This window comes from Somniosus microcephalus, chromosome 26 (genome assembly GCF_052327205.1).
Source record: "Somniosus microcephalus isolate GS21.2 chromosome 26, FLI_Smic_1.0, whole genome shotgun sequence".
NCBI lineage: Eukaryota > Metazoa > Chordata > Chondrichthyes > Squaliformes > Somniosidae > Somniosus > Somniosus microcephalus.
In genome coordinates this window covers 14,781,536-14,808,666 of record NC_141012.1, presented here as the reverse complement: position 1 = coordinate 14,808,666, position 27,131 = coordinate 14,781,536, and the positions used below count along the sequence as shown (strand labels likewise).

At 45.8% G+C, this 27,131-nt stretch overlaps 2 protein-coding genes across 2 annotated transcripts; one reads left to right on the top strand and one right to left on the bottom strand.

Annotated features, from left to right (window-relative positions):
- Positions 1 to 382: 382 nt before the first annotated feature.
- Positions 383 to 10,660, bottom strand: trappc4 (trafficking protein particle complex subunit 4). Its single transcript, XM_085967880.1, has 5 exons — positions 10,444 to 10,660; positions 7,626 to 7,800; positions 5,731 to 5,834; positions 4,893 to 5,019; positions 383 to 656 (listed from the first exon to the last, which is right to left on the bottom strand). The coding sequence occupies exons 1-5, from the start codon at positions 10,616 to 10,618 to the stop codon at positions 578 to 580; spliced, it is 660 nt and encodes a 219-aa protein (XP_085824006.1). The 5' UTR covers positions 10,619 to 10,660; the 3' UTR covers positions 383 to 577.
- An 8,325-nt stretch (positions 10,661 to 18,985) lies between these two features.
- Positions 18,986 to 26,622, top strand: rps25 (ribosomal protein S25). The gene is made up of 5 exons (XM_085967879.1): positions 18,986 to 19,118; positions 20,851 to 20,946; positions 22,761 to 22,944; positions 25,485 to 25,583; positions 26,544 to 26,622. The coding sequence occupies exons 1-4, from the start codon at positions 19,116 to 19,118 to the stop codon at positions 25,577 to 25,579; spliced, it is 378 nt and encodes a 125-aa protein (XP_085824005.1). The 5' UTR covers positions 18,986 to 19,115; the 3' UTR covers positions 25,580 to 25,583; positions 26,544 to 26,622.
- Positions 26,623 to 27,131: the final 509 nt, after the last annotated feature.

Below are 27,131 nucleotides of genomic sequence, written 5' to 3'. Positions count from 1 at the left end.
AAACTCCAGCGAGTACAAGCCCAATCGACCCAATCTCTCCTCATACGTCATTCCTGCCATCCCAGGTATCAGCCTGGTGAATCTTCGCTGAACTCCTTCCATGTAGAAGGCATTCTCTGTTATCGGAGAAGCTTATGTGTCGGATGGATATGACAAGCTTTTTAAAAGAAGCGGCAGAAAGTCGCCTGTGTGACGTTTGAAGTGCACGAGACGCCCCTCAAAACACGCAAGGCTCGGCTGTGATTCCCCATCACCCACAGTCGAATAGCTTGCCAATGCCTACCAGTCGATTTTTACACAAATGATGGCCCAGCAAGGAGTCAATCAATGCCTTCAGGAGCTGCAGAGAAGAGGGAGGGGGGGAAAAGGAATACAAACTAGCTGGTAACAGTGCGTTTATTTCCCATATATATACATAAATAAATCCCAGTTCCTCATCCATATTACACTTCCCGTGCACTCAGTTTTCTGGCCCATACGTTTTTCTATTTCCAGTATTGCTGAACACAAACAAAATATATACACAACAGACAAATGCACCAAACACTCTGAAGGTTAGACAGCCTCCCAGGTGAGATCAAGATCCTGCTCCGAAAGTTCCAGCCTTTTCTGCTATTTCCAAAGCCACTTTCAAATTCTGTTCAAAGAGGTCACACCTGCGGGATAAAAAAAGACACATTTTAAATACAAAAATAGATCAGGTATAGATGAAAGGATTTATTTTTGCAATGGACCACACACAGTTTCGATTAATAAACTGAGTAAATATTCAGGACATGATATGAACACCCAGACAGATTCTCGGCCATTTCTGCACTGTAAGCGTCTCCTAAAAAAGGTCAGCAAGAAGCAGAGACTGCCCAATTCCACCACTTAGTGCAGCAACGTCTCCTGTCTGAACAGCTCAAGGTTAAGAATTCCCCATGGGGAAAACCAAGGATATGGAGCAAACTCACATCCTACAAAGTGCAGAATGCACTGGAGTATCATTGCATTGCATCTACGCAGTATTTTTTTTTATTTTTTTAATTGAGGGTTATGAAATTCTTCTAATTGTCCCTTTATCCTCATTCAGGTCTCATCAGGCCATGTACCCCTGCCCTTAAGGGGACACGAAGCCGCTGCCTAGGCTCCATCAGAACATCATTTTGGCCCAAATTTCCCCTTCCCATGGAATGATATCTACACACATGGCAAACATCAATTGGGAGCCACCATACCACTAAGTGACCATGTTTAAAGTGAATGTTTGATTTATATTGATGTCTCAGAAACATCTCAAAAGAGACTTGACCACAAAAATCTAGGCTGACACTCCAGTGCAGTGCTGAGGGAGTGCTGCACTGTCGGAGGTGTCAGCTTTCGGATGAGACGTTAAACCGAGGCCCTGTCTGCTCTCTCAGGAGGGCGCAAAAGATCCCATGGCACTATTTCGAAGAAGAGCAGGGGAGTTATCCCCGGTGTCCTGGGGCCAATATTTATCCCTCAATCAACATCACTAAAAAAAAAACACAGATCGCACTGCTGTTTGTGGGAGCTTGCTTGGCGCAAATTGGCTGCCGTTTTTTCTACATTAAAAAAAAAATGTAGTCACTGTTGTAAAGTACATCATTGGCTGTAAAGCACTTTGGACGTCCAGTGGTCGTGAAAGGTGCTATAGAAATGCAAGTCTTTCGCTTTCAAAACACTTCACATATTGTGACTGTGGTTATGTAGGCAAAGTAGCAACGAGATGAAGGTCAGATAATCTTTTATGATGATATTAATTGAATGAAGAATGCTGGCTAGGGCTCTTAAGAGAAACCTTTTTCAGTAACAGGATGAGATCTTTCCACCTGAACCATTAGACTAGCAGATGGGACCTTGGCCTAAACCACATGACACCACTGTAATGGATATTTCAATTTTAAATACCTATTTATGGATGTGGCTGCCAGCTGCAGGCATAGATTCCTTATGGGTGGTTAGAAATTGTCATTATGGAAAAAAGCACTCAGAGATATTGCATTTTTCAGATGCAAACATGTTTTGATTACAAAACAAATAGAAACCATTTAACACCGACTGCTCGCTTTGTGTTGGAAACAATCGATTTAAAAGAACGTGCTTGGTAACACGTGCAGTTGGCTTTTTTGTAGGGCTCAGGGCAGGCGCCATTTTGTCTACAGCATTTGGGACTGAGTCCAGATGCCAGTGAGAACTGACATGGAAGGACAATCTCTCACCACAGGGTATGGTCCACAAGATGTCTGAGGGGGGGGGGGGGGGGGGGGGGGGGGTGGAGGATGGGCCGCTCTCAGCCCAGGCCTATTTTAGTTGGACCAATAAAGATGGCACTGGGTGGCGCCAGAACAAGAATCAGCACCACAGGTGCCCCCTTAATCGGAGGAGGCACCATTAGTAAAATGATTGAACATGAGGTAAAATCAAACTAAAAGCGTAGCACAGAACTAAATCAGGATCCGACAGTTGTGGTCAATGATGCAGTTGATGTCCTGCGGTGTCCACCGGCCACGAAAGCAGCCCAAGCAGATGGATATATTTCAGCAGCCACTTTTTCTGAGCTCACCAAGATAGAGACTGAAGACTATGAGGTGGGTTAGGTGAAACCTCATGTACAAGTGATGGGGCTTAAATATCCACCATGGCTGCAGTATATACTGTCTACAGGATGCACTGCAGCAAGTCGCCAAGGACTTTTCAGCAGCACCTCCCAAACCCACGATCTCCACCACCTAGAAGATAATAGCAGAAGGTGCATGGGAACACCATCACTTCCAAGTCACACACCATAGACATATGTCGGCATTCCTTTGCTAGGTCAAATCCTGGAACTCCCTACCCAACAGCACTGTGGGAGTACCATCACCACGAGGACTGCAGCGGTTCAAGAAGGCGGCTCACCGCCACCTTCTCAAGGGCAACTAAGGATGGGCAATAAATGCCAGCTTTACTAGTGATGCCCACATCCCAAGAATGAATATACTAAAAGAATGTTATGGGCACTGGTCCTGGTTTAGTATTACTAAGAGAGTTGGCCAAGTGTTGCAGATTTTATTATTTTTGTATATCCAAGGAGGTACAATTTAAACATTCTGTAATCAAGAAAGGTTTCTGTATGGATTTTAATATTAATAAACCAGATATGTGGTCTATAATCCAACTAGCATGGTCTGATGGATTGTTTATTCTTTTGCTATCCAAAAGACGAGAACATGAGAAGGCTTGTGTCAATCCAGTGTGCTAATTGCTGTAGGAAGGATATCGGTTTGGCCCCTGGGCAATGTTACGTTACCAGATATTGCGTGTATAGAAAGTCACTTGCGTACAGGAGTGGTACATGATGCCTATCGAGCTCGACAGAAATAACCGGTGAAGCTGTAAAGACCAAACAGGCACCTGTTGATGACAATGCAGCACTCCCGCAGTACTACACTGGTGTGTCAGTCTAAATTATGTGCTCAAAAACCTGTTTGGGAAGGTTTTCGAATCATAGGAACTACAAGCTTCTGACCCAGAGCAGAGAGTACCAGTAACTGAGCACTCACAGGAAGTCTTCTTTTAATTCAAGAATTTTGTTTTTTTTAAAACGATAAACAGAGGCAACTCAACAGAACTTGTCTACGACTATATCCGTTAATGGCCACCTTAGACTCTGGTTAAACAAAAAACAAACACAATAATTCCACACAGCATTCAAATTTCTCTGTAATTTAGCCATTAATTGGCAGCTTGGAAAAAAATGTATGTATCTGAGGCATTTTATCATGTTATATAGTATAAACAGGCAATTACTTACATAATGTCCCCTAGCAGAGAGGTCAATAACCAGGGGGCATATATTTAAAGTAATTGGTAGAAGGATTAGAGGGGAGGCGAGGAAAAATGTTTTCACCCAGAGGGTGGTGGGGGTCTGGAACTCACTGCCTGAAAGGGTGGTAGAGGCAGAAACCCTCATCGCATTTAAAAAAAAAAGGTACTTGGATATGCACTAAGTGCCGTAACCCACAGGGCTACGAACCAAGAGCTGGAAAGTGGGATTAGGCCGGAGAGCTCTTCTTCAGCCGGCTCAGACACGATGGGCCGAATGGCCTCCTTCTGTGCCATAAATTTCTAAGACTCTAAAACATTCATTTTATTTAACAAAAAAGTTCAAATTCAGAAAATGTCCCACTGCCTTAAAAAGCACAATGCCCCCAAAAATATGCACAACCACATCAACAATGCAGTCAAGTATGCACATACAAATAACAAACTGAACAAAAAGTGGAAAGCTTTTAAGTTCAACAACAAGCACGACCTTCTCTATCTACTGGGCCTCCTGGAGCACCCAGCGGTTTACAGCGGAGCACAAGCCGGCAGGTGATCTGCCTCCCCAGGACTCTGCCAATCCCACTCAAAGTTGGGCCACAGCAGCCTGCAACAAACTCATCATCAGGCTTCCCTTCCACGTGGTAGCGCCCGGCATCCATTTGGCACTTTCTTCAAAACAGCAGGATTTTTTTTTTTTTTTTTTTTTTAAATGACGCGCTAACAGTGGGCAACACTAAGTCAGAAAATAACCCCGACTGTTAGTAGTGGAGAGAACAGATGGCAAGTTAAAGGAGCAATGCAGCAGGCAAAAGCAGCGAATCCAATGATTGTTGATGCTGTGCCACTTCTGAATCGGTTCTAGTGTAAAATCTATCCCAGAGGTGGTTTTACCTCAAGACGCTACCTAGTTTATAATCAAAACAGCAGGTCGGGTGGTTGACAAAACAGCACAAGAATGTGGGTCTGAATCTCCAGCCAACATTTCACTGGACAGACTGGTGGCGAGCCATTGTCTCTTTCTACATATAAAATCTATACATTTGTAGTTCCCTTTTCACGCTGAGTGTTTCAGCCCCTACCTGATTGGCATCTCGAGAGAGTAGAATGGATTTTTAAGAGCAAAGTCCGAATAAATTTCATAAATCTTCCGGAGGAGGGAATCAATTCCAGCTTGTCGAGGGTCTGCCAACACAATGAACTTAATTCCTTTAACGGTGAAGAGAAAAAAAAAGAATTAAACACAGAACACACAGTCACAATAACTCACTTTAAAGAGGAACTTCAGCCCATCAGCAGTAAACCTCCAGGGCAATGCTACAAGAACTACTGGGGTGTTTTATTGAGAATCCAGTCAGAACGGAAATCAGAAAGATGACCTGGTATTGATTCTCAATCATGTGCAATGGGAGGTGAGGAAGTATAGTATAGAATCACAGAATAAAACAGCACAGGAGGAGGCCATTCGGCCCATCGTGCCTGTGCCAGCTCTTTGGTAGAGCTATCCCATTAATCCCACTCATTTGCTCTTTCCCAATAGCTCTGTAAATTTTTTCCCTCGAGTATTTATCCAATTTTCTTTTGAAAGTTACAATTGAATCTGCTTCCACCGCCCTTTCAGGCAGCGCATTCCAACAACTTGCTGTGTAAAAAAAAAAAAATGTTTCCTCACGTCGCCTCTGGTTCTTTTGCCAATTTCCTTCAATCTGTGTCCTCTGGTTACCGACCCTCCTGCCACTGGAAACAGTTCCTCCTTATTTACTCCATCAAAACCATTTATGATTTTGAACACCGCCATCAAATCAAGTAGCGGGAACAATGTAATCACATTGTTATCCTTTCTATACTATGACGAGGGGGGGACAGGGAGGAAATAGTCTGAAGCTTCGGAAATACGAAATGTTAGGCTATGCTACTTACCTGTCAGTGTTTGGAAACAATGCAGTTTGAAGGTATCTGTTTCCAGCACTTCGATCCCAGAACTTCCAGGCTCCGGAGATAACTGGGAACCAATTGCAAACAACCTGAGAATATAAACTGAACTTACTTAAGGTCTGACATGGGTACAGTACAGTATCATTCAAAAAAACCCAAAACGTAAAGGCAGAGGCCATTAATTCCAAACACCTCCCAAACCCGCAACCTCTACTACCTAGAAGGACAAGGGCAGCAGGCGCATGGGAACACCATCACCACCAAGTTCCCCTACAAGTCACACACCATCCTGGCTTGGAAATATATCGGCCGTTCCTTCATCGTCGCTGTGTCAAAATCCTGGAACTCCCTCCCCAACAGCACTGTGGGAGTAACTTCACCACGCGGACTGCAGCGGTTCAAGGTGGCGGCTCACCACCACCTTCTCGAGGGCAACTAGGGATGGGCAATAAATGTTGGCCTTGCCAGTGACGCCCACATCCCAGGAATGAATAAAAAAAAGTCTATTCGCGCTCTTACTGAGCAACAGTACAGCAGCATTCAGCGTGCCAGTGCGTTATACATAAAAGCTTTATGGAGATCAAAGGAAACTTTAGATTAATTACTTCCCTGACTATAATCGGTCCTTTTCACAAGTTACACTGGTCTTGCACAATGGCAATGTTTAATTATCAGTACACTCTTACCAGAGCATTCAAATTAACTCTCAGTCACCACCATTAGATACAACGTGACCTCTTAAAGTGGCAAATTCAGAAAAGTCAGTGTCGTTTCCAGCTGACATCACTTTATTTTGGAAGTTTAAGGACATTTCACTGTAGCTTCCTCAGGGGCAAGAATGGGCTGGAAACTTGCTCTCTGACCTTCATCAATGTTGCTACAGGGTAGACAAGAACAACTTGAGGTAAGCGGCTGTCTGGGGAAGTGCCTGGGCTTCTCGAGTGGCACAGTTGAGACCGATAATGGACCCGGTAGGAAATTGTAGGGTTAGATGCACAACCTGCCACACTCAGGGCAGCACAATGCTGCACTCTCACTTCTGGTCAGATGGTTGAGAGTTTCAACCCCATATCAGGACCTTAGTGTATAATGCAGGCTGGCATTCTAGCGCAGTGCTGAGGAAGTATTGACTTTCGGACGAGACATTAAACAGAGGTCCTGTATGCCGAGATGGGCATCAAAGGCTAACAGGAAAACGTGTATTCTAGAAGGCTAAGATCAAATGGACAGAAGGGCCTTCTTCATTCCAACCTATTTTGCGACCTGTAACAGTTCCATTTTCAATATTCCAGGAGCTGAACACAGGTCTCAGCAAATTAATGGGAAAGGTTATGTTACTAGACTAGTAATCCAGAAGCCTGGACTAATGATCAAATCCCACCACGGCAGCTTAGGAATTTTAATTCAGTTAATTAAATAAATCTGGAATAAAGCGCTAGTCTCAGTAATGGTGACCATGAAGCTACTGGATTTTTGTAAAAACCCATCTGGTTCACTAATGTCCTTTAGGGAAGGAAATCTACCGTCCTTACCCGGTCTGGCCTAGATGTGACTCCAGACCCACAGCAATGTGGTTGTCTCTTAACTGCCCTTTGAAATGGCCTAGCAAGCCACTCGGTTGTCAAGAAGGGGGCTCCTTCTAAACGGGCAATTAGGGATGGGTAAAAAATGCTGGCCTTGCCAGCGACGCCCACATCCCGTGAACAAATTTTTAAAAATCCATAACTATTTGAACCAAGAGGCTAATTTTAGGGGGAAAATATAGCAAAATAGCATAACCACCAGCAGAGTAACAAGAAGCTACACCCCAAGGTTCATAGCCCATGTGAAACATCCTGCATTTCCGAGCATCAGGGTTTTTTTTCTGTTACAAAACTTACGAGTGAAACATGGAGGCCAACATTAATTTCTCATTGGACGTCAAACGAGGGCGCCCAAAGCGAATCGCCAGAGGGTAATTGAAAGAGGTGTTCAGATACTCCAGCACGTCCCTGTTATCAGTCATGTACCTTCCACTTACATCAAACCCATTAATTGAAAGCACGGCATATCCGACTGGGGGGGGGGGGGAAAGCAGAAAGAATGTAAAATTGAAACACCAAAGCAATAGCATTCAAAGCTTACACGCACACACACACACATTAGTTAGACTCGGTCAGTAAAACGTTTAACGTTCTGCGGTCAGCAGAAGTACTTTAAAGAATAATGACATGTAGCTTGCTGGTGTGAACAGCAACAAAATCTACACTTGAAACTGTAACATTTAGATTACATTTAAATTTAGGACGCCGCTTGACCATGAAAGGTGCTTGGTAAAACTCAAGAGGAATGGAGTGCTGGGTCTTACAGCTGTGCTAGGAACTTAGGAACAGGAGGAGGCCATTCAGCCCCTCGAGCCTGCTCCGCCATTCAATAAGATCATGGCTAATCTGCGACCTAACTCCATATACCCGCCTTTGGCCCATATCCTTTAATTACATTGGTTGACAAAAATCTATCAATCTCAAATTTAAAATTAACAATCGATCTAGCATCAATTGCTGTTTGCGGAAGAGTGTTCCAAACTTCTACCACCTTTTGTTTTTCCTAATTTCACTCCTGAAAGTTCTGGCTCTAATTTTTAAGACTACGCCCCCTAGTCCTAGACTCCCCAATCAGCGGAAATAGGGTAGATAGAGAGAAACTATCTGTTCCCCTTAATATCTTGAAAACTTCAATCAAATTACCCCTGTAACCGTCTAAATTCCAGGGAATACAACCCTAGTTTGTGTAATCTCTCCTTGTATTTTAACCCCTGGAGTCCAGGTATCATTCTGGTAAACCTACGCTGCACTCCCTCCAAGGCCAATCTATCCTTCCTACGGTGTGTTGCCCAGAACTGCTCACAGTGCTCCAGGTGTGGTCTGACCAGGGCTTTATATATGATGCTGTGGAAGGAAAGAACTTAAATTTATGAGAAAGAACAAACTTGCATCTTTATAGCACCTTGATATCCTCAATGACCCAAAGCACTTCGCAGCCAATGAATTACTTCTGAAGTGTACTCACTGTTGTTACGTAGGCCTTGGGACGTTTTACAATATTAAAGGGGCTATATAAATGCAAGTTGTTGGTGTTGTAGGCAAATGTGGCAGCACAGTGCAAGGTCCCACAAACAACAATGAAATAAGGACCATTTAAAAATATTTAAAGAGATGCTGGTTGATGGATAAATGTTGGCCAGGTCACTGGGAGAACTCCTTGCTATTCTTTAAATAGAGGAATCAGATATTTTACAGCCACCTGAACAGGTAGACAGGGCTCAGTTTAACATATCAGAGAAGCAGTAGCTCTGTAAATGTATCATTCCCTCAATACGACACTGAAGGATCAGCCTAGATTATGTGCTCAAGTCCCATCTTGAACCTACAACCTTCTGATTCAAAGGCGAGTGTGCTGCGAACTGAGCCAGCCTGACAAATCTTACGTACTTTCCTCCACTCTATTGGCTACTTGCCCTCACGCCACAGCCCTCCTGATTTGCACTGATTAGAGAAAGGGCAAAAAAAAGTTAAAATAAAACTACAGTTAATTTAGTTTTACTCCCCAGTTTGTCCTGAATTTGCTGCGTTCACTGGAGTGGCAATATCTACAACTGACCTCAGCACCTCTGGGTTGCCGGGGGGGGAAGAAAGAGCGTGAATTACTGTTGCTGATCACTATCCAGTGCCTCTGCTGAAAATACATGTGTGTGAATGTTGGGCTAGGACAGGACATGGTCGTGCTGCCACAATGACACAGAAAGTCTAGGCTCATCCATGAACGTCAGCCACTGTAATGGGGAACAAGAAAGCAACTGGCACCCACAGAGCAAAATGACAAGTCAGCACCTTCAGGAGAGGAGGGAACAAGCCATAAAAATATTACAAGTATTTAATAGAGCTACTGCCCCGCAATCAACTAAAATACCCAAAACACAAAAGCCAGGACAAAGATTCCCTGGTCTCAGTGTAATACTACATAGGATATACGGCACAGAAACAGGCCATTCAGCCCATACCAGCGTTTATGCTCCATTGAGCCTCCTCCAGTCCTTTCTCATCTAACTCTATCAACCCCTTCTATTCCTTTCTCCCTCATGTGCTTATCTAGCCTCCCCTTAAATGCAGCTATACTAGTCGCTTCAACCACTCCCTGTGGTAGCAAGTTTCACATTCTCATCACTCTCTGGCTAAAGAAGTTTCTTCTGGATTCCCTATTTAATTTCTTGGTGACTATATTATTATAATGATGATGATGGCCTCTAGTTTTGCTCCTCCCCACAATATTGCTATATAGTAAACAATCCCAACACTCATCGCCAAACTAACCCAAATCTGCCACTACAGATACAGGGGTGAGGTTGTTTCGGTGGGGGATGATACTTTCCACGGACACATCTCCCCAATTTCTAGCTCAAGCTGCACCTACAGATTTTAAAAAGACCTTGGAATCTGATTAGAAATGCGATGGCTAAAGGATAACTAATGCACCATTTATTTTCTAAGATGTATGAAAGTCTGAGTGACTGAATGCCAGCTTGACAATAGCAGCTGTAAAAGGAACAGCCAGGTCAATGTTTAAAGCCTTGTTTAAAGTGACACTGGGCTAGGCCCAGGCTGACCGGGACCTTTCCTGGCAGCAGGAGCCGCCCAGCGAGGCTCTGTCGCCCGCCCTCACCTTTGATGCCGTCCCGCTGGCCGAAAGACACCACCACCCGCTCGTCGTACACCTTCAGCACCAGGTCGAGCGGGTAGCTGAAGGTCTTCTCCACGTCGGTGCGGGGTGAGTAGTTGTCGTGCTGGTAAACCAGGCCGCCGGCCTTGTTCACCACATAGACGCTGAAGACCACCATCTTGCTGACGCTCGGAGGGTGCTGGGAAATGTAGTCCCTCCCGGCAGCTGCGGAATAGAGTGCCTACAACTCCCAGGGAGCACCGCGCGACGGGGGTGGTCCCTCTTTTTATTTGAGGAGACTATAAATAAACAAAAGTTCAACTAATCCTTAACAAATCAAATTAAAATTTGGTTTTCCGAATTGATGATGCACTCCAGTCCCCGCGGCGCCCACCGGTCGCGGAAATACTCAAGCGTACCGGCGGACACCGCGTGCTCCATCTCCAGGGCCACCCGGGCGCGAACATGGCCGCGGAAGAGAGGCAGGCAATCCGACTGGACGACCCCCTCGACCGCCCGCTGCCTGGACCAATTGATGGCTCTTTTAGCCAGGCCCAGGAGCAGGCCCACAAGGAGGTCCTCCAACCTGTCCGCTCCCCTCGCGGCGGGGGGTGGTCGTGGCGGGTCTGCGGCACCGCGCAGAGGCTGCTGGGAAATGTAGTCCTGGCAGCTGCGCAATATAGAGCCTACAACTCCCAGTAGGCCATGCGCGCACTTGCCCCCCCCATCATTATTAGAATGATAAAATAGAAAGACTTGCATTTCTATAGCGCCTTTCACGACGTCCCAAAGCACTTTATAGCCAATGAAGTACTTTTTTTGAAGTATAGTCACTGTTGTAATGTAGGAAATGCTGCAACCAATCAAGCTCCCACAAACAGCAATGTGATAATGATTTGGCCTGGAGAGTGTTGCACAGAGCAGTTCCGTGCAATAGATTTTTAAGTAGGTTTACGGACTCCCAGACCGCTTGTTTGTTCTGCGGTCTGGAGGAGTCCGTGTTCCATGTTTATGTCGGGTGTGGGAGGTTGCAGCCCCTCTTCCATTATTTGAAGGGGCTGCTCCTCAAATTTTGGTTGCACTTCAGTCCCACGCTCTTGATCTACGGTCACCCGGTGCGGAGGGGAGCGGGCAGGTCGGAGGACCTGCTCGTGGGTCTGCTCCTGGGCCTGGCCAAGAAAGCCATTAATTGGTCCAGGCAGCGGGCGGTCGAGGGGGTCGTCCGGCCGGATTGCCTCCCTCTCTTCCGCGGCCACGTTCGCGGCCGGGTGGCCCTGGAGATGGAGCACGCGGTGTCCACCGGCGAGCTCGAGCTCTTTCGTGACCGGTGGGCGCCGCGGGGACTGGAGTGCATAATTGGTTTAAACAACCAAACTTTAATTTAATGGGTTAAGTCTTGTTTCTGGGTTTTTGTTAGTGTATTTGTTTAATGTATTTTTTGGTTTAACACAAGAGGAGCAATGTGATAATGACCAGATAATCTCTTTTAGTGATGTTGGTTGAGGGATAAATATTAGCCAGGAAACTGGGGATAACTCCCCTGCGAATAGTGCCAGGGGATCTTTTAAATCCACCTGAGAGGACTGCCAGGGCCTCGCTTTAATGTCTCATCCAAAAGACGGCACCTCCGACAGTGCAGCACCCCCTCAGTACTGGCACTGGGAGTGTGGATTTTGAGCTCAAATCTCTGGAGTGGGACTATGAACCCACAACCCTTCTGACTCAAGAGGCGAGAGTGCTACCCACTGAGCCACAGCTGACACCTGACACTTGGCTGATACAGCACAGAAGGAGGCCATTTGGGCCATTGTACCTGTGCCCAGCTCTTTGAAAGAGCTATCCAATTAGTCCCACTCTCTGGCTCTGTCCCCATAGCTCTGTAATTTTTTTTTCCTTTTAAGTATTTATCCAATTCTCTTTTAAATGTTATTATTGAATCTGCTTCCACCACCATTTCAGGCAGTGCATTCCAGATCACAACAACTTGCTGTGTGTAAAAAAAAATCCTCATGTTATCACCTCTGGTTCTGTTGCCAGTTATCTTAAATCTGTGTCCTCTGGTTACCGACCCTTCTGCCACTGGCAACAGCTTCTCCTTATTTACTCAACCAAAACCGTTCATGTTTTTGAATACCTCTATCAAATCTCCTCTTACCTTCTCTGCTCTAAGGAGAACAACCCCAGCTTCTCCAGTCTCTCTGAGGGCGCTCATCCCTGGTACCACAGTAAATCTTTTCTGCATCCTCTCTAAGGCCTTGACATCCTTCTTAAAGTATGGTGACCAGAATTGAACACAATACTCCAGCTGAGGCCTAACCAGTGTTTTATAACGTTTTATTATAAAGGTTTATCAAGGAGCAGCTTCTACACTTCCACCCCACGGTTAAAGAGGCACCTTGAAACCTATCACACAATTCATTCCTTTTGCAGTGCACTGAATGCTATGCCGGCAAGCAGGGCAGTCATTCTGTGCAAAGCCCTACAAACAACTGTGAATGAGTGCCGATGAAAAGTCATCGACCTGAAGCATTAACTTCATTTTTCTCTCCACAAATGTGGCCTGACCTGCAGAGGGTTTCCAGCATTTTCTGTTTTTATTTCAGATTTTCAGAGTATTTTGCTTTTATTTTAGTGAAATGAGTGACCGGTTAATCTGTTTTTTTGGTGGTATTTGTTGAGGGAGAAGTGTTGCTCTTGACTTTGGGATGAATCCCTGCTTCTCTTCAAATAGCACCATCGAATCCTAGAATTCACTAAAATCAGTAGTTTAACATCTGATCCGAATGCCAACACCTCTAAAAGTGCAACACTGCTTCAGTAATGCTCTGGATTGTCAATCTAGGTTATGAGCTCAATCCATCCACTATACCCCATTGTCCAGGGAGTGAAACTTACATGGTATTAAGTTATACAGACCAGGAAGATCCATGAATTAATGGGATGTGCTGAGTGACTTCAGTACCCCTGGACCAACGAGATGGACAAATTGGCCAGAGTTCCAAGTCTTGTGACACTTACAGGAGCGTGCATCTGTGTTCAGATGCTGCCTGGATAGGATTGGCATTAGTTGTGATGCTCCCTATAACCTGCCGATGTTAACTCTCTCCTGTGCATAAAGAATGGTTACTTGCGAGAGATAACATGGAACTGTACCTCAATATGAGCCATTGATTTCGGAAGAGGAAGGGAATGAATTGCAGAAAAGTAGCATTTTGATCAGTGGAGTGATTCATCAGTACAGCTTGGTGTCATTTGCAACACAAGCAACACAATTACTGTTTTAATTAGTGTCGGCATGGTTAATTACAGTATAAAACTCCCTCTACCCTGTCCCAATAAAGTGGCAAGCCCCAACCTCAGAAATACACCTCCTGCTGCACCAGTGTGATATTTTAATCTTTCTCATACCAACCATTACGAGGCTCCTTTAAGTGAGGTTCCTGTTTTAGTGCTGAATTATGGGCTGTATTGAGTTACTGTATTAAAGGCAAGTTTTTTTTCGATTCAAGCTATGTCATTGCTCAGATTATTTTGAAAATGGAGAACAACTTTTCAATAAAGACAGTGTTTATGTTTGGGTGAATAATAGTTTCACTGGACTGGATTGAGGTTATGTGTAACACTTTATGGAGGTATAGATACTGTCCTGAGTATGTCACTTTGAGTTCATGAAGCAGCCAAAATATCCCAAACTTTGCTGCCTACATCCTAGATTTCATTAGGTCCCACACCTAAATCACTCTGGTCTTGTCAACCTCCATTGCTCCCAGTCCAATGAATTAAATTAATAATACTTGTCCTTCTTTACAAATCTCTCCACAGCCTCCTCCAGTCCAACGTGCCAATGTATACCTTCTGCTGTTCTGGCCCTGGCCTTCTTTGCACCCTTTCCTCCGTTCCACCACTGATGGCAGAGTTTACAGCTGTCTGACCTGGGGAATGCCTTACAAATGTAAGTCACGGTAAATGAATGCTTTAAGAATGCAAGACATTAAGCGTCTTGTCATTTTTACTATGTTAATGGCGCTGTATAAATGCGAGTTGCTGTAAAATAGATGGGGTTTAATTAAGAAATGATATGTGATTTATACTTTGGTTAATTATGTTGATATTTATTGTGTATTTTTTCAAGTTAATCCATTTTAAATTGCAACAATCCACTTAGGAGAATTCAGCTAACTAGTGTCAGCTGTGGCTCAGTGGGCAGCACCCTCGCCTCTGAGTCAGAAGGTTGTGGGTTCAAGTCCCCACTCCAGAGACTTCAGCACATAATCTAGGCTGACACTGCAGTACTGAGGGAGTGCTGCACTGTTGGAGGTGCTGTCTTTCAGATGAGATGTTAAACTGAAGCTCCGTCTGCTCTCTCGGGTGGATGTAAAAGATCCCATGGCACTATTCTGAAGAAGAGCAGGGGTGTTATCCCCGGTGTCCTGGCCAATATTTATCCCTTAACCAACATCACTAAAAAACAGATTATCTGGTCATGATCACATTGCTGTTTGTGAGAGCTTGCTGTGTACAAATTGGCTGCCACCATTACAACAGTGAAAGTACTTCATTGGCTGTAAAGCGCTTTGGGACGTCCAGTGATTGTGAAAGGCGCTACATAAATGCAAGTCTTTCTTTTTTCTTTCAACTGCACTTATGAAATCCCAACTGTCCAGCCTTTGGCCCTCCATTCACCATGATATTTCTGCAGCTACCGATCTGCTCAACCACACCCTCACCACCACCTTTGATACCCTAGTCCCTATTAAAACAATTACTCTCTCTCACCCTGGCCGTTCCCCCAGTACGGCCCTCATCTTCACTCCCTTAAGTCCAAGGAACGCAGACTTGAACGGATATGGCGGACATCTGGCTGGACCACATAAAGCATTATCGGGTCCCGCTCTCGTCTGCCAAAATTGTTCACTATTCCAGAATCATTCTGGAATGCAAAGATAAACCCCGGCCCCTATTCTCTACTGCCGTCTTCTTAAACCCCTCTCCCGTCTCCTCCACCCTCACCCGCCTCTCCCCTGTCTCCTCCACCCTCACCCGCCTCTTTCCTGTCTCCTCCACCCTCACCCGCCTCTCTCCTGTCTCCTCCACCCTCACCCGCCTCTCCCCTGTCTCCTCCACCCTCACCCGCCTCTCCCCTGTCTCCTCCACCCTCACCCGCCTCTCTCCTGTCTCCTCCACCCTCACCCGCCTCTCTCCTGTCTCCTCCACCCTCACCCGCCTCTCTCCTGTCTCCTCCACCCTCACCCGCCTCTCTCCCATCTCCTCCACCCTCACCCGCCTCTCCCCGTCTCCTCCACCCTCACCCGCCTCTCTCCTGTCTCCTCCACCCTCCTCGCTCCTGTCTCCTCCACCCTCACCTCCGACAACAAGTGTGAGGAGCTCATGGACTCCTTTGTCTCTAAGATTGAGACCATCCATTCAGCTGCCTCTGCCACTTCCCTTCCTTCCCCTAGCCCACTGGGCCAAACTTCCTCTAAGGTTCCCCCCTGCCCTAGCCCTGAACTCACATCTTTCTCCAGTTTCTCGCTGATCTCCCCTCATGACCTCTCCGCGCTCATCTTGTCCATGAGACCCACTTCCTGCTCCCTCGACCCTATTCCCACCAAACTGCTGACCACCCAACTTCCTTTTCTGGCTCCCGTGTTAGCTGACATTGTTAACGGCTCTCTCTCCTCAGGTACTGTCCCCCTCTTCCTCAAATCTGCCGTCATTACCCCTCTCCTCAATAAACCCTTGACCCCTCCATCCTTGCAAACTACTGCCCCATCTCCAACCTCCCTTTCCTCTCCAAAGTCCTTGAACGTGTTGTCACCTCCCAAATCCGTGCCCATCTTTCCCGCAATTCCATGTTTGAATCCCTCCAATCAGGTTTCCGCCCTTGCCACAGTACCGAAACGGCTCTCATCAAAGTCACAATTTACATCCATTATGACTGTGACAAAGGTAAACTATCCCTCCTCGTCCTCTTGACTTGTTGCAGCCTTTGACACAGGTGACCATTCCATCCTTCTCCAATGCCTCTCCACCATTGTCCAGCTGGGTGGGACTGCACTCGCCTGGTTCCATTCTTATCTATCTAATCGTAACCAGAGAATCACCTGCAACGGCTTCTCTTCCCGCTCCCACATTGTTACCTCCGGTGTCCCCCAAGGATCTATCCTTGGCCTCCTCCTATTTCTCATCTACATGTTGCCCCTTGGCGACATCATCCGAAAACACAGCCTCAGTTTCCACATGTACGCTGATGACACCCAGCTCTACCTCACTACCACTTCTCTCGACCCCTCCACGGACTCTAAATTGTCAGACTGCTTGTCCGACATCCAGTTCTGGATGAGCAGAAATTTTCTCCAATTAAATATTGGGAAGACCGAAGCCATTGTTTTCAGACTTTGCCACAAACTCTGTTCCCTAGCCACCGACTCCATCCCTCTCCCTAACATCTGTCTGAGGCTGAACCACACTGTTCGCAACCTTGGTGTCATATTTGACCCTGAAATGAGCTTCCGACCACATATCCACAGCATAACAAAGACCGCATATTTCCACCTTTGTAACATCGCCAGTCTCCGCCTTTGCCTCAGCTCATCTGCTGCTGAAACCCTCATCCATGCCTTTGTTACCTCTAGACTTGACTATTCCAACATACTCCTGACTGGCCTCCCACGTTCTACACTATGCAAACTTGAGATCATCCAAAACTCGGCTGCCCGTGTCCTAACTCGCACCAAGTCCCGTTCGCCCATCACCCCTGTGCTTGCTGACCTACATTAGCTCCCGGTTAAGCAACGCCTCGATTTCAAAATTTTCATCCTTGTTTTCAAATCCCTCCATTGCCTCGTCCCTCCCTATCTCTGTAATCTCCTCCAGCCCCACAACCCCCCCCCACCACGAGATATCTGCGCTCCTCTAATTCTGCCCTCTTGAGCATCCCTGATTATAATCACTCAACCATTGGTGGCTGCGCCTTCTGTTGCCTGGGTCTTAAGCTCTGGAATTCCCTGCCTATAACCTCTCCGCCTCTCTACCTTTCTTTCCCCCTTTAAGACACTCCTTAAAACCTACCTCTTCGACCAAGCTTTTGGTCACCTGCCCTAATTTGTCCTTATGTGGCCCGGTATCATAAATGTTTGTCTTTTAACACTCCTGTGAAGCGCCTTGGGACGTTTTACTACGTTAAAGGTGCTATATAAATACAAATTGTTGCTGCTACATAGATGGGGTGGAATGAAGAAATGATGTGTGATTTGTACTTTGGTTAATTATGTTCATATTTATTATGTAATTTTTAAAAAAGTAAACCATTTTAAATTTCAGCAATCCACTAGTGAGACTTGTCCAGTCTCAGAATCTACTTTGGTTTTTATTTGTATATTTGTTATTTATTGTGTATCTGTTGATATTTACTGTGTATCTGTTAATAGTTATTGTGTAATTTTTTTCATTACAATATGCAGACGACGCTTGCGTCTGCGCACACTCTGAGGTCGAACTCCAAACCATTGTCAACACCTTTACCGAAGCGTACGAGAGCATAGGCCTTACACTAAACATCCGTAAGACAAAGGTCCTCTACCAACCTGCCCCGCCACACAGTACTGCTCCCCGATTATCAAAATCCATGACGAGGCCTTGAACAACGTGGACCACTTTCCATACCTCGGGAGCCTACTGTCAACAAGGGCCGACATTGATGACGAAGTCCAACATCGCCTTCAGTGTGCCAGTGCAGCCTTCGGTTGCCTGAGGAAGAGAGTGTTTGAAGACCAGGACCTCAAACCTGGCATTAAGCTCATGGTCTACAGAGCAGTAGTGATAGCCACCCTCCTGTATGCTTCAGAGACATGGACCATGTGCAGCAGGCACCTCAAAGCACTGGAGTGGTACCACCAACGCTGCCTCCGCAAGATCCTGCAAATTCATTGGCAGGATAGGCATACCAACGTTAGTGTTCTTGCTCAGGCCAACACCCCCAGCATCGAAGCTCTGACCACGCTCAATCAGCTCTGATGGACAGGCCGCATGCCCGATACGAGACTCCCAAAACAAGCACACTACTCGGAGCTCCGACACGGCAAGAGAGCCCCAGGTAGGCAGAGGAAACGCTTCAAGGACACCCTCAAAGCCTCCTTGAAAAAGTGCAACATCCCCACCGACACCTGGGAATCCCTGGCCCAAGGCCGCACAAAGTGGAGGAGAAGCTCCGGGAAGGCGCTGAACACCTCGAGACTCTTCGCCAGGAGCAAGCGGAAGCCAAGCGCAGGCAGCGGAAGGAGCGCACGTCAACCCAAGCACCCCACCCACCGTCTGCAGACTGTAGGTCCTGCATTGGACTCATCCGTCACCTGATAACTCATTTTTAGTGTGGAAGCAAGTCATCCTCGGTTCCGAGGGACTGTCTAAGTATCTGTTGATATTTATTGTGTATTTATTGTATAATTTTTTCAAAACGAATCATCTTAAATTGCAACAATGCAGTGAGGAGTATCCAGCTCAGCAGTGAGACTGGGTCTGACTCCAGGCTCAGAGGGTCCGGGCTGCAGATTGGGGCCCAGAGGAGGCCGTGATGTCACGTCCGCCGGGGGACCGGAAGCAGCGGTGGGCCCGGGGTTTCCTGGGCTGTCGGCGCACGGCTTCTTCCTTTCGCTCCGACATCTTGAAGCGGCAACATGGTGAGAGGAGCCGGGCCTTGGGGGAGAGGGCCTGGGGAAAGTGCGGCAATGGAGTGCGGAGAGGGCCGGGCTGGGTAACTAGCCGGCCCGGTGGACTGTGGTGGGGCTCGGAACCCGGGACAGGCCGGTGGAGCGGCCTGGGGTGGAGCGGTCCCCCCCCCCCCCCGAGCGGCCTGGGGTGGAGCGGTCCCCCCGAGCGGCCTGGGGTGGAGCGGTCCCCCCCGAGCGGCCTGGGGTGGAGAGGCCCCCCCCGAGCGGCCTGGGGTGGAGCGGTCCCCCCGAGCGGATCGAAGGCCCACTGCAGGGCGTGTGGGGGGTTAGGCTGGGGCCCGCCGGGTGCAGGCTGCTGCTGTAATACACAGGGCCCGCGCTGCGCCTGCTCTCTGGGTTGGAGGGAGAGCGAAGGCTCCACGCTTCCAGCAGCCCAGCACCAGGAGGAACCGAACTTCTCTCTCCATCCCATTTCCACTAATTCGGGCTTCTAGGGCTAGGGGGCATAGTCTAAAAAATTAAGAGCCAGACTGTTCAGGAGTGAAATTAGGAAACACTTCTAGACACATAGGGTGATAGAAGTTTGGAATTCTCTTAAAAGAAAGACTTGCATTTTTATAGCGACTTCCATGATCACCAGACGTCCTAAAGCGCTTTACTGCCAATGAAGTACTTTTTGAAGTGTAGTCACTGGTAATGTAGGAAATGTATCACAAGCAGCAATTGATGCTAGATCAATTGTCCATTTTAAAGCGGCGATTGCTAGATTTTTGTTAACCCAAGATATCAAGGGATATGGGGCAAAGGCGGGTGTATGGAGTTAGATCACAGATCAGCCATGATCTCGTTGAATGGTGGTATAGGCTCGAGGGGCTGAATGGCCTCCTGTTCCTATGTTCCTTCTCTCTCTCTCTTTTCTCTCCCCCCCCCCCCCCCCCCATGGAGGCCATTCGGCCCATCGAGCCTGTACCAGCTCCCTGCAAGAGCCCACCCCCCCGCCCTTTACTTATAGCCCTGCAAAATGTTTTCCATCAGGTACTTATCCAATTCCCTTTTGAAAAGGCACGATTGAATCTGCCTCCACCACCTTTTCAGGCAGTGCATTCCAGAGCCTAGCCACTCGTTGTGTAAAAAAGTTTTTCCTCATATCGCCTTTGGATCTTTTGCCAGTCACCTTAAATCTGTGTCCTCTGGTTCTCGACCCTTCCGCCAATGGGAACAGTTTCCCTTTATCTGCTTTGTCCAGACCCCTCATGATTTTTACACGGCAACTAGTCTTAATGATCTTCCCGCATGAATTACTGACTTGGGTCAATAACCAAGGGCATGGATTAAAGTAATTGGTTGGAGGTTTAGAGGGGAGTTGAGGGAGAACTTTTTTTCCCACCCAGAGGGTGGTGAGGGTCTGGAACTCACTGCCTGAAAGGGTGGTAGAGGCAGAAACCCTCAGCACATTTAAAAAGTACTTGGAAGTGCCGTAACCTACAGGGCTACAGACCAAGAGCTGGAAAGTGGGATTCGGCTGGATAGCTCCTCTTTGGCCGGTACAGACACGATGGGCCGAATGGCCTCCTTTTGTGCTGTAAATTTCTATGATTCTAGGAGATGATTACTTAATAGTTTTGGGGGGAATTTAGGCCAATCTAATTTTGCAAATGGTTCTATTGCACCGAAATATATGATTAGAAGCTGCTATCTATTTGGTATAATCTTTTATGAAATCCCTCTTTTTACTCCCTAGCCACCTAAAGATGACAAGAAGAAGAAAGATGGGGGCAAAGGGGGCAAAAAGGATAAAGATCCAGTAAACAAGACCGGAGGCAAGGCCAAGAAGAAGGTATGTCCTTGTAATAGCCTCCCTGTTGCATTGAGCTATAAAGCAAAAGGACTGAAACTGCTGGAAATATGAAATAAAAAAACACGAGTCAGACTTGCTTCTGTGGCGAGAACAGGGAAAAGGGAATTAACGTTTTGGACGTAAAGGGCCGGTGCATGAAACATTAATTTGTCTGTTCTCTCTGCAGGCATGCTGATTGTTTACAGCATTTTCTTTTTTTTTGTTTCAGTATTTAGGTGGTTTCATTGTATTTTGTGTTTATTTTCAAATCGTTACTGTAAGTATAGGAAAACATTAACGTATAAATTTAATTGACACATCGGCAGCATTAATGTGAGCTTGATGTGGAATGATGAGATTGATCAAGTTATAATTTTGCCAGCTTGAAAGTAGCAGCAGGTGTACAAAGTATGTATTTTGCTGGTGTTTATCTTCACTAGTTGATGTTTTGTACAGCCTTGAATCTGGATCAGGTATGGAGACTGGCGAGCCTCGTTGCCGCCTTGAAAAGTATAACTGTAGGATTGCATAAAGGTGTATTCATGCCTACTTATATAAAATATATATTTTTTTAAATATATATATCTGTTTTTCTCTCAAGTACAATTAATTGACAAACAACTAGTATAATATAAATAGGAAGAAAATATTGGAACAGGATAGCACCAGTGAGCTAGAACACTGGGTCAATTATAGTATTGACTGTAGCAAGGTGCTGTGGTAGACAAGTGAATTCCAGGTCATTTTCAGTGTTCCCCTATGGCCAGAGAGAGGCTATGTGGCTTGTTCTTGCATAGCTCAGTACTTTGCAACAGCAGCTTGTCTCCTTACCATCTTGGCTGGAGAGATTATCACATTGTTACTGGTGCTGGCTTAATCCCGGTTTCTCTGACCTTTTATGAAGAACCTTGAGAGGAGACTAAATGTTAATGATTTCTTTCCGATCTTTGCCCCATCACCCTTTCCTTACCGAAAATGATAAATGGGATTTGACCAACTCATCTATTCTTGCTACTTTGATTACTGCGCTGTTTAAAACATGGTCCCATCGCAGCCTGTCCTTCCCACCTCAAATTCAACTATGCACTTTCAACATAGGTCGTTGTAAAGCATTAATGAGTGGGAGCCATGGCTGTCCTCTTGTTTCTCTTTTCCCCCTTACCATCCAGCAATCAGTACTTCTGTACAGGTCAAGGATTGATCTGTGGATTATCTCGGTGTCTATGCCCCAAGTGTCACATTGAAACCTTGATTTGAATTCACCCTGCTGGGGTAAAAGACCCTTATCTCGCAACTGGTCTCATAAATGAAGAACTTGGCCGATCTTTTGGCCAGACCCTTATGGTTTAAATGGGAAGGAAAATCTAGATGAGTTTACTTGTTAAAAATACTCCCATGGTTACATTCAAATAGTGAATTAATAAATAATTATCTGAACTGGGGGGGGTGTACTCATGGCTCAATTGTGACTGGACTGATGCTGCCTGAAGTCTTCATCAGCTGTTTGCACTGTTAACTATGAGAGGCAGTCACAATGTGGAGACTTGGGGCAGCTTCAATTAATGCGAGATCAGGCCAACCTCTGCTACAATGTCTTGGCTCATTCAGATGAACTTGCTGCCCACCTCGTGTATCGGGCAGATCACGTTGCCACGAACATGCCCGCAGTATTTAATTACTTTGGATGTGTAGTCACTGTTATATTGGCTGTATATTTCCAAATGAGTGAACTGATCTGTAAATGTTTTACTAAAAGCTATGGAAGTGTGGCAGCCTATTTAACCACAATCCTTGTTTTGTACAATTCTGAGTAGAAGTGGTCTAAAGGAAAAGTAAGAGACAAGCTGAACAACTTAATCCTGTTTGACAAAGCCACATATGATAAACTGTTGAAAGAGGTGCCCAACTACAAACTCATCACGCCTGCAGTCGTCTCTGAAAGACTAAAGATCAGAGGATCTCTGGCCAGGGCTGCCCTTCAAGAGCTGCTTTCAAAAGGTAACTGCACACTTGGTAGGATTATTTTGTGCTAGTTCTTTTTCTTTTTTCTTTTCTTGGTAGAGGCCAGAACAAGAGACTATTCAGCTGTGCTCACTTGTGTAGACATGTTCATGGTCAGTAATTTGCTTTGCGATTGATTGAGAATAGTGACTTGTGGGCACATTAACATCAGCATTTAGGCTGTTTGATTTGAGATTGGATGTAAGAACATAAGAAATAGGAGCAGGAGTCGGCCATACGGCCCGTTGAGCCTGCTCCACCATTCAATAAGACGTCTGATCTTTGACCTCAACTCCACTTTCCCGTCCGATCTACATATCCCTCGATTTTCCCTAGAGTCCAAAAATCTTATCTCTCAGCCTTGAATATACTCAACGATTCAGCATTCACGGCCCTTTGGGGCAGATAATTCCAAAGATTCGCATCCCTCCTCGTCTCAGTCTTAAATGGCCGACCCCTTATCCTGAGACTATGCCCCCTAGTTCTAGACTCTCCAGCCAGGGGGAAACAACCTCTCGGCATCTACCCTGTCAACCCCCCTCAGAATTTTAGATGTTTCAATGAAATCACCTCATTCTTCTAAACTCCAGAGAGTATAGGCCCAATCTCGCCTCATAAGGCAACCCCTCATCCCAGGAATCAATCTAGCGAGCCTTCATTGCACCGCCTGTAAGACGAGTATATTCTTCCTCGGATAAGGAGACAAAAACTCCGAACAGTACTCCATTAACCATTTTACTAAACTATTTTTCCTTAAGCTATGATTGTACTTTCCTTGGCCTCTCTTTCACTCTAACTCTGTACAGACCCCCCACCACCCCAAGTCTGTGTCCCCACAGTTGCTCTGAGTCAAAAGTTTTGTTTAAGTTTATTTAACTTTGTTCTTGGAATGTGGGCGGGATCCGTTTATTGCCCATGTGAAGGTGGTGCCGGGCCTTGAACCATCAGTCCTTGTGGTGACGGTGCTCCCACGATAGCATTAGGTGGAGATTTCCAGTAGAATGGCCCAGAAATTCGGGTCAGGAGCTTCCTGCGGGTGCAAGCCCCCGATTGGCACTTACCTTGCGTGCCGGCCGTTGAGCTGTGGGCCCGCGTGGAATTCCGATCCGGGGCCTGGTCCAGCTGCCGGCGCACAGTGCTTGCGTATCCCAGGGGCGCCGTTAGTTCGATGCGTCCCCTGGGATCACGTGGGCCATGGAGAGCCAATCGGAGCAGGGAATGCTCCATTCAGAAGATTGACAGGAAGAGCTGTCAAAACTTATAAATACTACGGCCCCAAAACAGCAATAAATCTTCAAATAATTTTTTTTTAATCACATTTTTTAAATAAATAAACTATAAATTACATGAAATAACTATTTTAAACAATAATTTAAAGTTTTGTAAAAAATAATTTTATTTTCTAGCAGCTAAAAATAAACTTACCTTGCTTTAAAGTATTTAAAAATAATAAACCTGTGGAAAAATGTTTTAATTTTAATTAATTCACCACTTACCTTGTTAAAAGCAGGCCTTGCGTCTGCTTTTTACATGTCTAACTTCTGCAGACTTACCCTCCCGGGAAAACCTGCAAAAAAACACGAAGTTCAATGCGCACGCGCAGCCTCTCCCGCGCACGCGTTCCACCTCTGAACCCCTTCGTTCAGGGGAACGGAAGTGCTGGTTTTCCACACATGCGCAGTGCATGCAGGAAACCGGCACTTCCATTGGGCTTACGGGTGAGTACCCCGTGCGTACTCACCTGTGGAGACCCGAATTTCTGGGCCATGGAAGGAGCAGCAACATATGTCCAAGTCAGGGTAGTGTGTAACCTGGCGATCATAGTGTGCCCTTTACATTGCTGCTCTCGTCCTTGATCGAGATTGCAGGGAAATGGCCAAATGTGGGGCCATGTTCTAAAACTTCTTTGCGTTGTGGTTATAATTACAGGATTGTTTAGATGGTGAGGTCATATCTGAATATCTGGTTATTTCATATGGAGAAGTGATTTTCTCACTAGTTTTAATAAAATGAGTGGAAACCAGTAAATGTCATCTTTAAGAATTCCACATCTTGCCATTAAACGTATTCATGTGTGACTGGGCATTTGGTTGAATTACTGGAATTTCTATAACGGTGCAATTTAGTTACCTAGTCTCCTGGCCCCAATCCCCCATACAGTACTCATCCACATGACTTGCTGCAAGAGCATTGTGTTCATTTGTCCTGTACTGCACACTTTGTGCTACAGAGGACAAACTAACCTTATCCTTTAGGGCTTCTACTTTGTTTTTGCGGCGTATAAGTGGACTTGAGTGTCTTCTGCCCATCTTTCAATTCCCTCTTTCCTGAGCACATGATCCCTTCATGGAAAATTGATCAGCAGCTCACTGTCTTGCAGCTGCGTCAGTTTCTAGTAATCTACACCACTGTTGGCCTGTGTAAATTCAAGATTAACATCAACCTGAAACAGGCCATTTCATAGTTTGTGGTTAGTGGCAATTCTGAGTTGGTGGATTGTATCCCAGGGCTCCCGTGTAACTCTCTTGGTTTTGCAGGTATGATCAAGCTGGTGTGCAAACACAGAGCACAGATTATCTATACACGAAACACCAAAGGAGGGGATGCACCTGCTGCTGGGGATGACGCATAAACAGGTAATAAGTGGCTCTGAATGTGCACCCATCATTTTCTGTTCTTCGCCTTTTGCTCCCTCATATGTGGGCATTCTCTTTCTTGCTTTTGAGCCAGCTGCTAGTGATCATTTTGCCCCTTTCTGTTGGGGGGGGGGGGGAAACGATGTGTTTCCACTTGAGCACCCGATGGTATGAGTGAGGTCACACATTCCCTGTGTAAGTGATTTTAATGTACAGGGCCCTGGGCAGCTGGTCCTCTGCAAGATGTAATGTGCGTGTGTGTTTGAACCAGTGCATTAATGAATCCGTCCCTGTGGCACACTCCGCTCTGGTAAAGCTTTCAACACTGATCTTGGATAGCTTCTTTGGTGGTTCAACTGGTTATGGCATTGGATATGGAGGGTATGCAAGATAGATTTGGATGAAGGCCCTTCAGTCCATTTCATTTTATCCTTTGAGTACCAACTGTGCCATCTCTGAATAAAGATCACAGACTAGAAAGTGCCCTGGTTCAATCCCTGGTCTGCACTGTTGGGAGGGGGCACTCCAATTTGCTTTGATGAGCCTGGATTGGGGAGGGTCAGTTAAGATTACTATTGATCACCATCAATTGACATTTGCTGAGGACAGGATTGGGTTAGTTTGTGATGCTCTGTGGGTGAATAGTTTAGGCATGCTGTCAAGGCACCACTGGGTGCATGTGGAACTGGACCCAGCCCTCAGGATAGAGGGAACTTTAAAATTACAGCTGCCAATTAGGTTTTTTTTAAATATTAAGTTAGGTATCTGGAGTTCACCCTAGATGTGAATATAGCAGATTGTCAAACTTGCATCAGCTAATGTCTTACAGATTTAATGGCATATTATTTAGGTTGATAATGGAGATTAAAATTGATGTCTAGATTTACATTGACAAAAGGTGTTCAGCTAAAAATGAAACTAATTACCAGTGACTAGACAAATTATTTTCTTTATTTTCAGGTTCTGGGATGGATTCCAACTGAAGATATTTAGCTGCAACTGTTCTTAAAAAAAATAAATAAAACAAAACTCATTATGAGGGACTTGTCTGTGTTACTTGTAGATAGATGGTTGAAAAGGAGAGGGATATATATATGCATGCGCTTTTGGCTACTTACTGCTTGTGCAGGGTGTATGTGAGGATATTTCCCTGTTGCTCTAATGCTGCTGTTTAACCTGTGGTCAGAGGTTGAAAGCACCTCTTGGCTAACCTGAGCAATCTCGCTGTGTGGATCAACCCACAGCGTGGCTTACTCATCAGAGCAGCCATTATCCACAAGTATGTGCTACCTCTAGTAAAACAATTTACAAGCACTCATAACAAGTAGTGTGAGTTATAGCACAAATACACAGCCAGAAGTTAACCAATTTGTGGAAATGCTTGTTACGTACTAATGCCGCTCACTAGAAAAACAATGTGTTTAGCTGCGCTATTTATTGCATGGGTTCAGTGGAAAATTGTGACCAGTAAGTGCAGTACTGCAATAGTAAATACTTTTCATCCCACATAACTGAGTGGCAATTTTCCAGGATATACACTTGTTCAGC

Coding starts and splice junctions, on each gene's coding strand:
- trappc4 (XM_085967880.1), bottom strand. CDS start 10,618: ATGGTGGTCTTCAGCGTCTATGTGGTGAACAAGGCCGGCGGCCTGGTT. Junction 7,801..10,443: donor CCAGCGGGACGGCATCAAAG/GTGAGGGCGGGC, acceptor CCCCCCCCCCAG/TCGGATATGCCGTGCTTTCA. Junction 657..4,892: donor TCTCTCGAGATGCCAATCAG/GTAGGGGCTGAA, acceptor TTTATCCCGCAG/GTGTGACCTCTTTGAACAGA.
- rps25 (XM_085967879.1), top strand. Junction 20,947..22,760: donor GAGGCAAGGCCAAGAAGAAG/GTATGTCCTTGT, acceptor AATTCTGAGTAG/AAGTGGTCTAAAGGAAAAGT. Junction 22,945..25,484: donor TCAAGAGCTGCTTTCAAAAG/GTAACTGCACAC, acceptor TTGGTTTTGCAG/GTATGATCAAGCTGGTGTGC.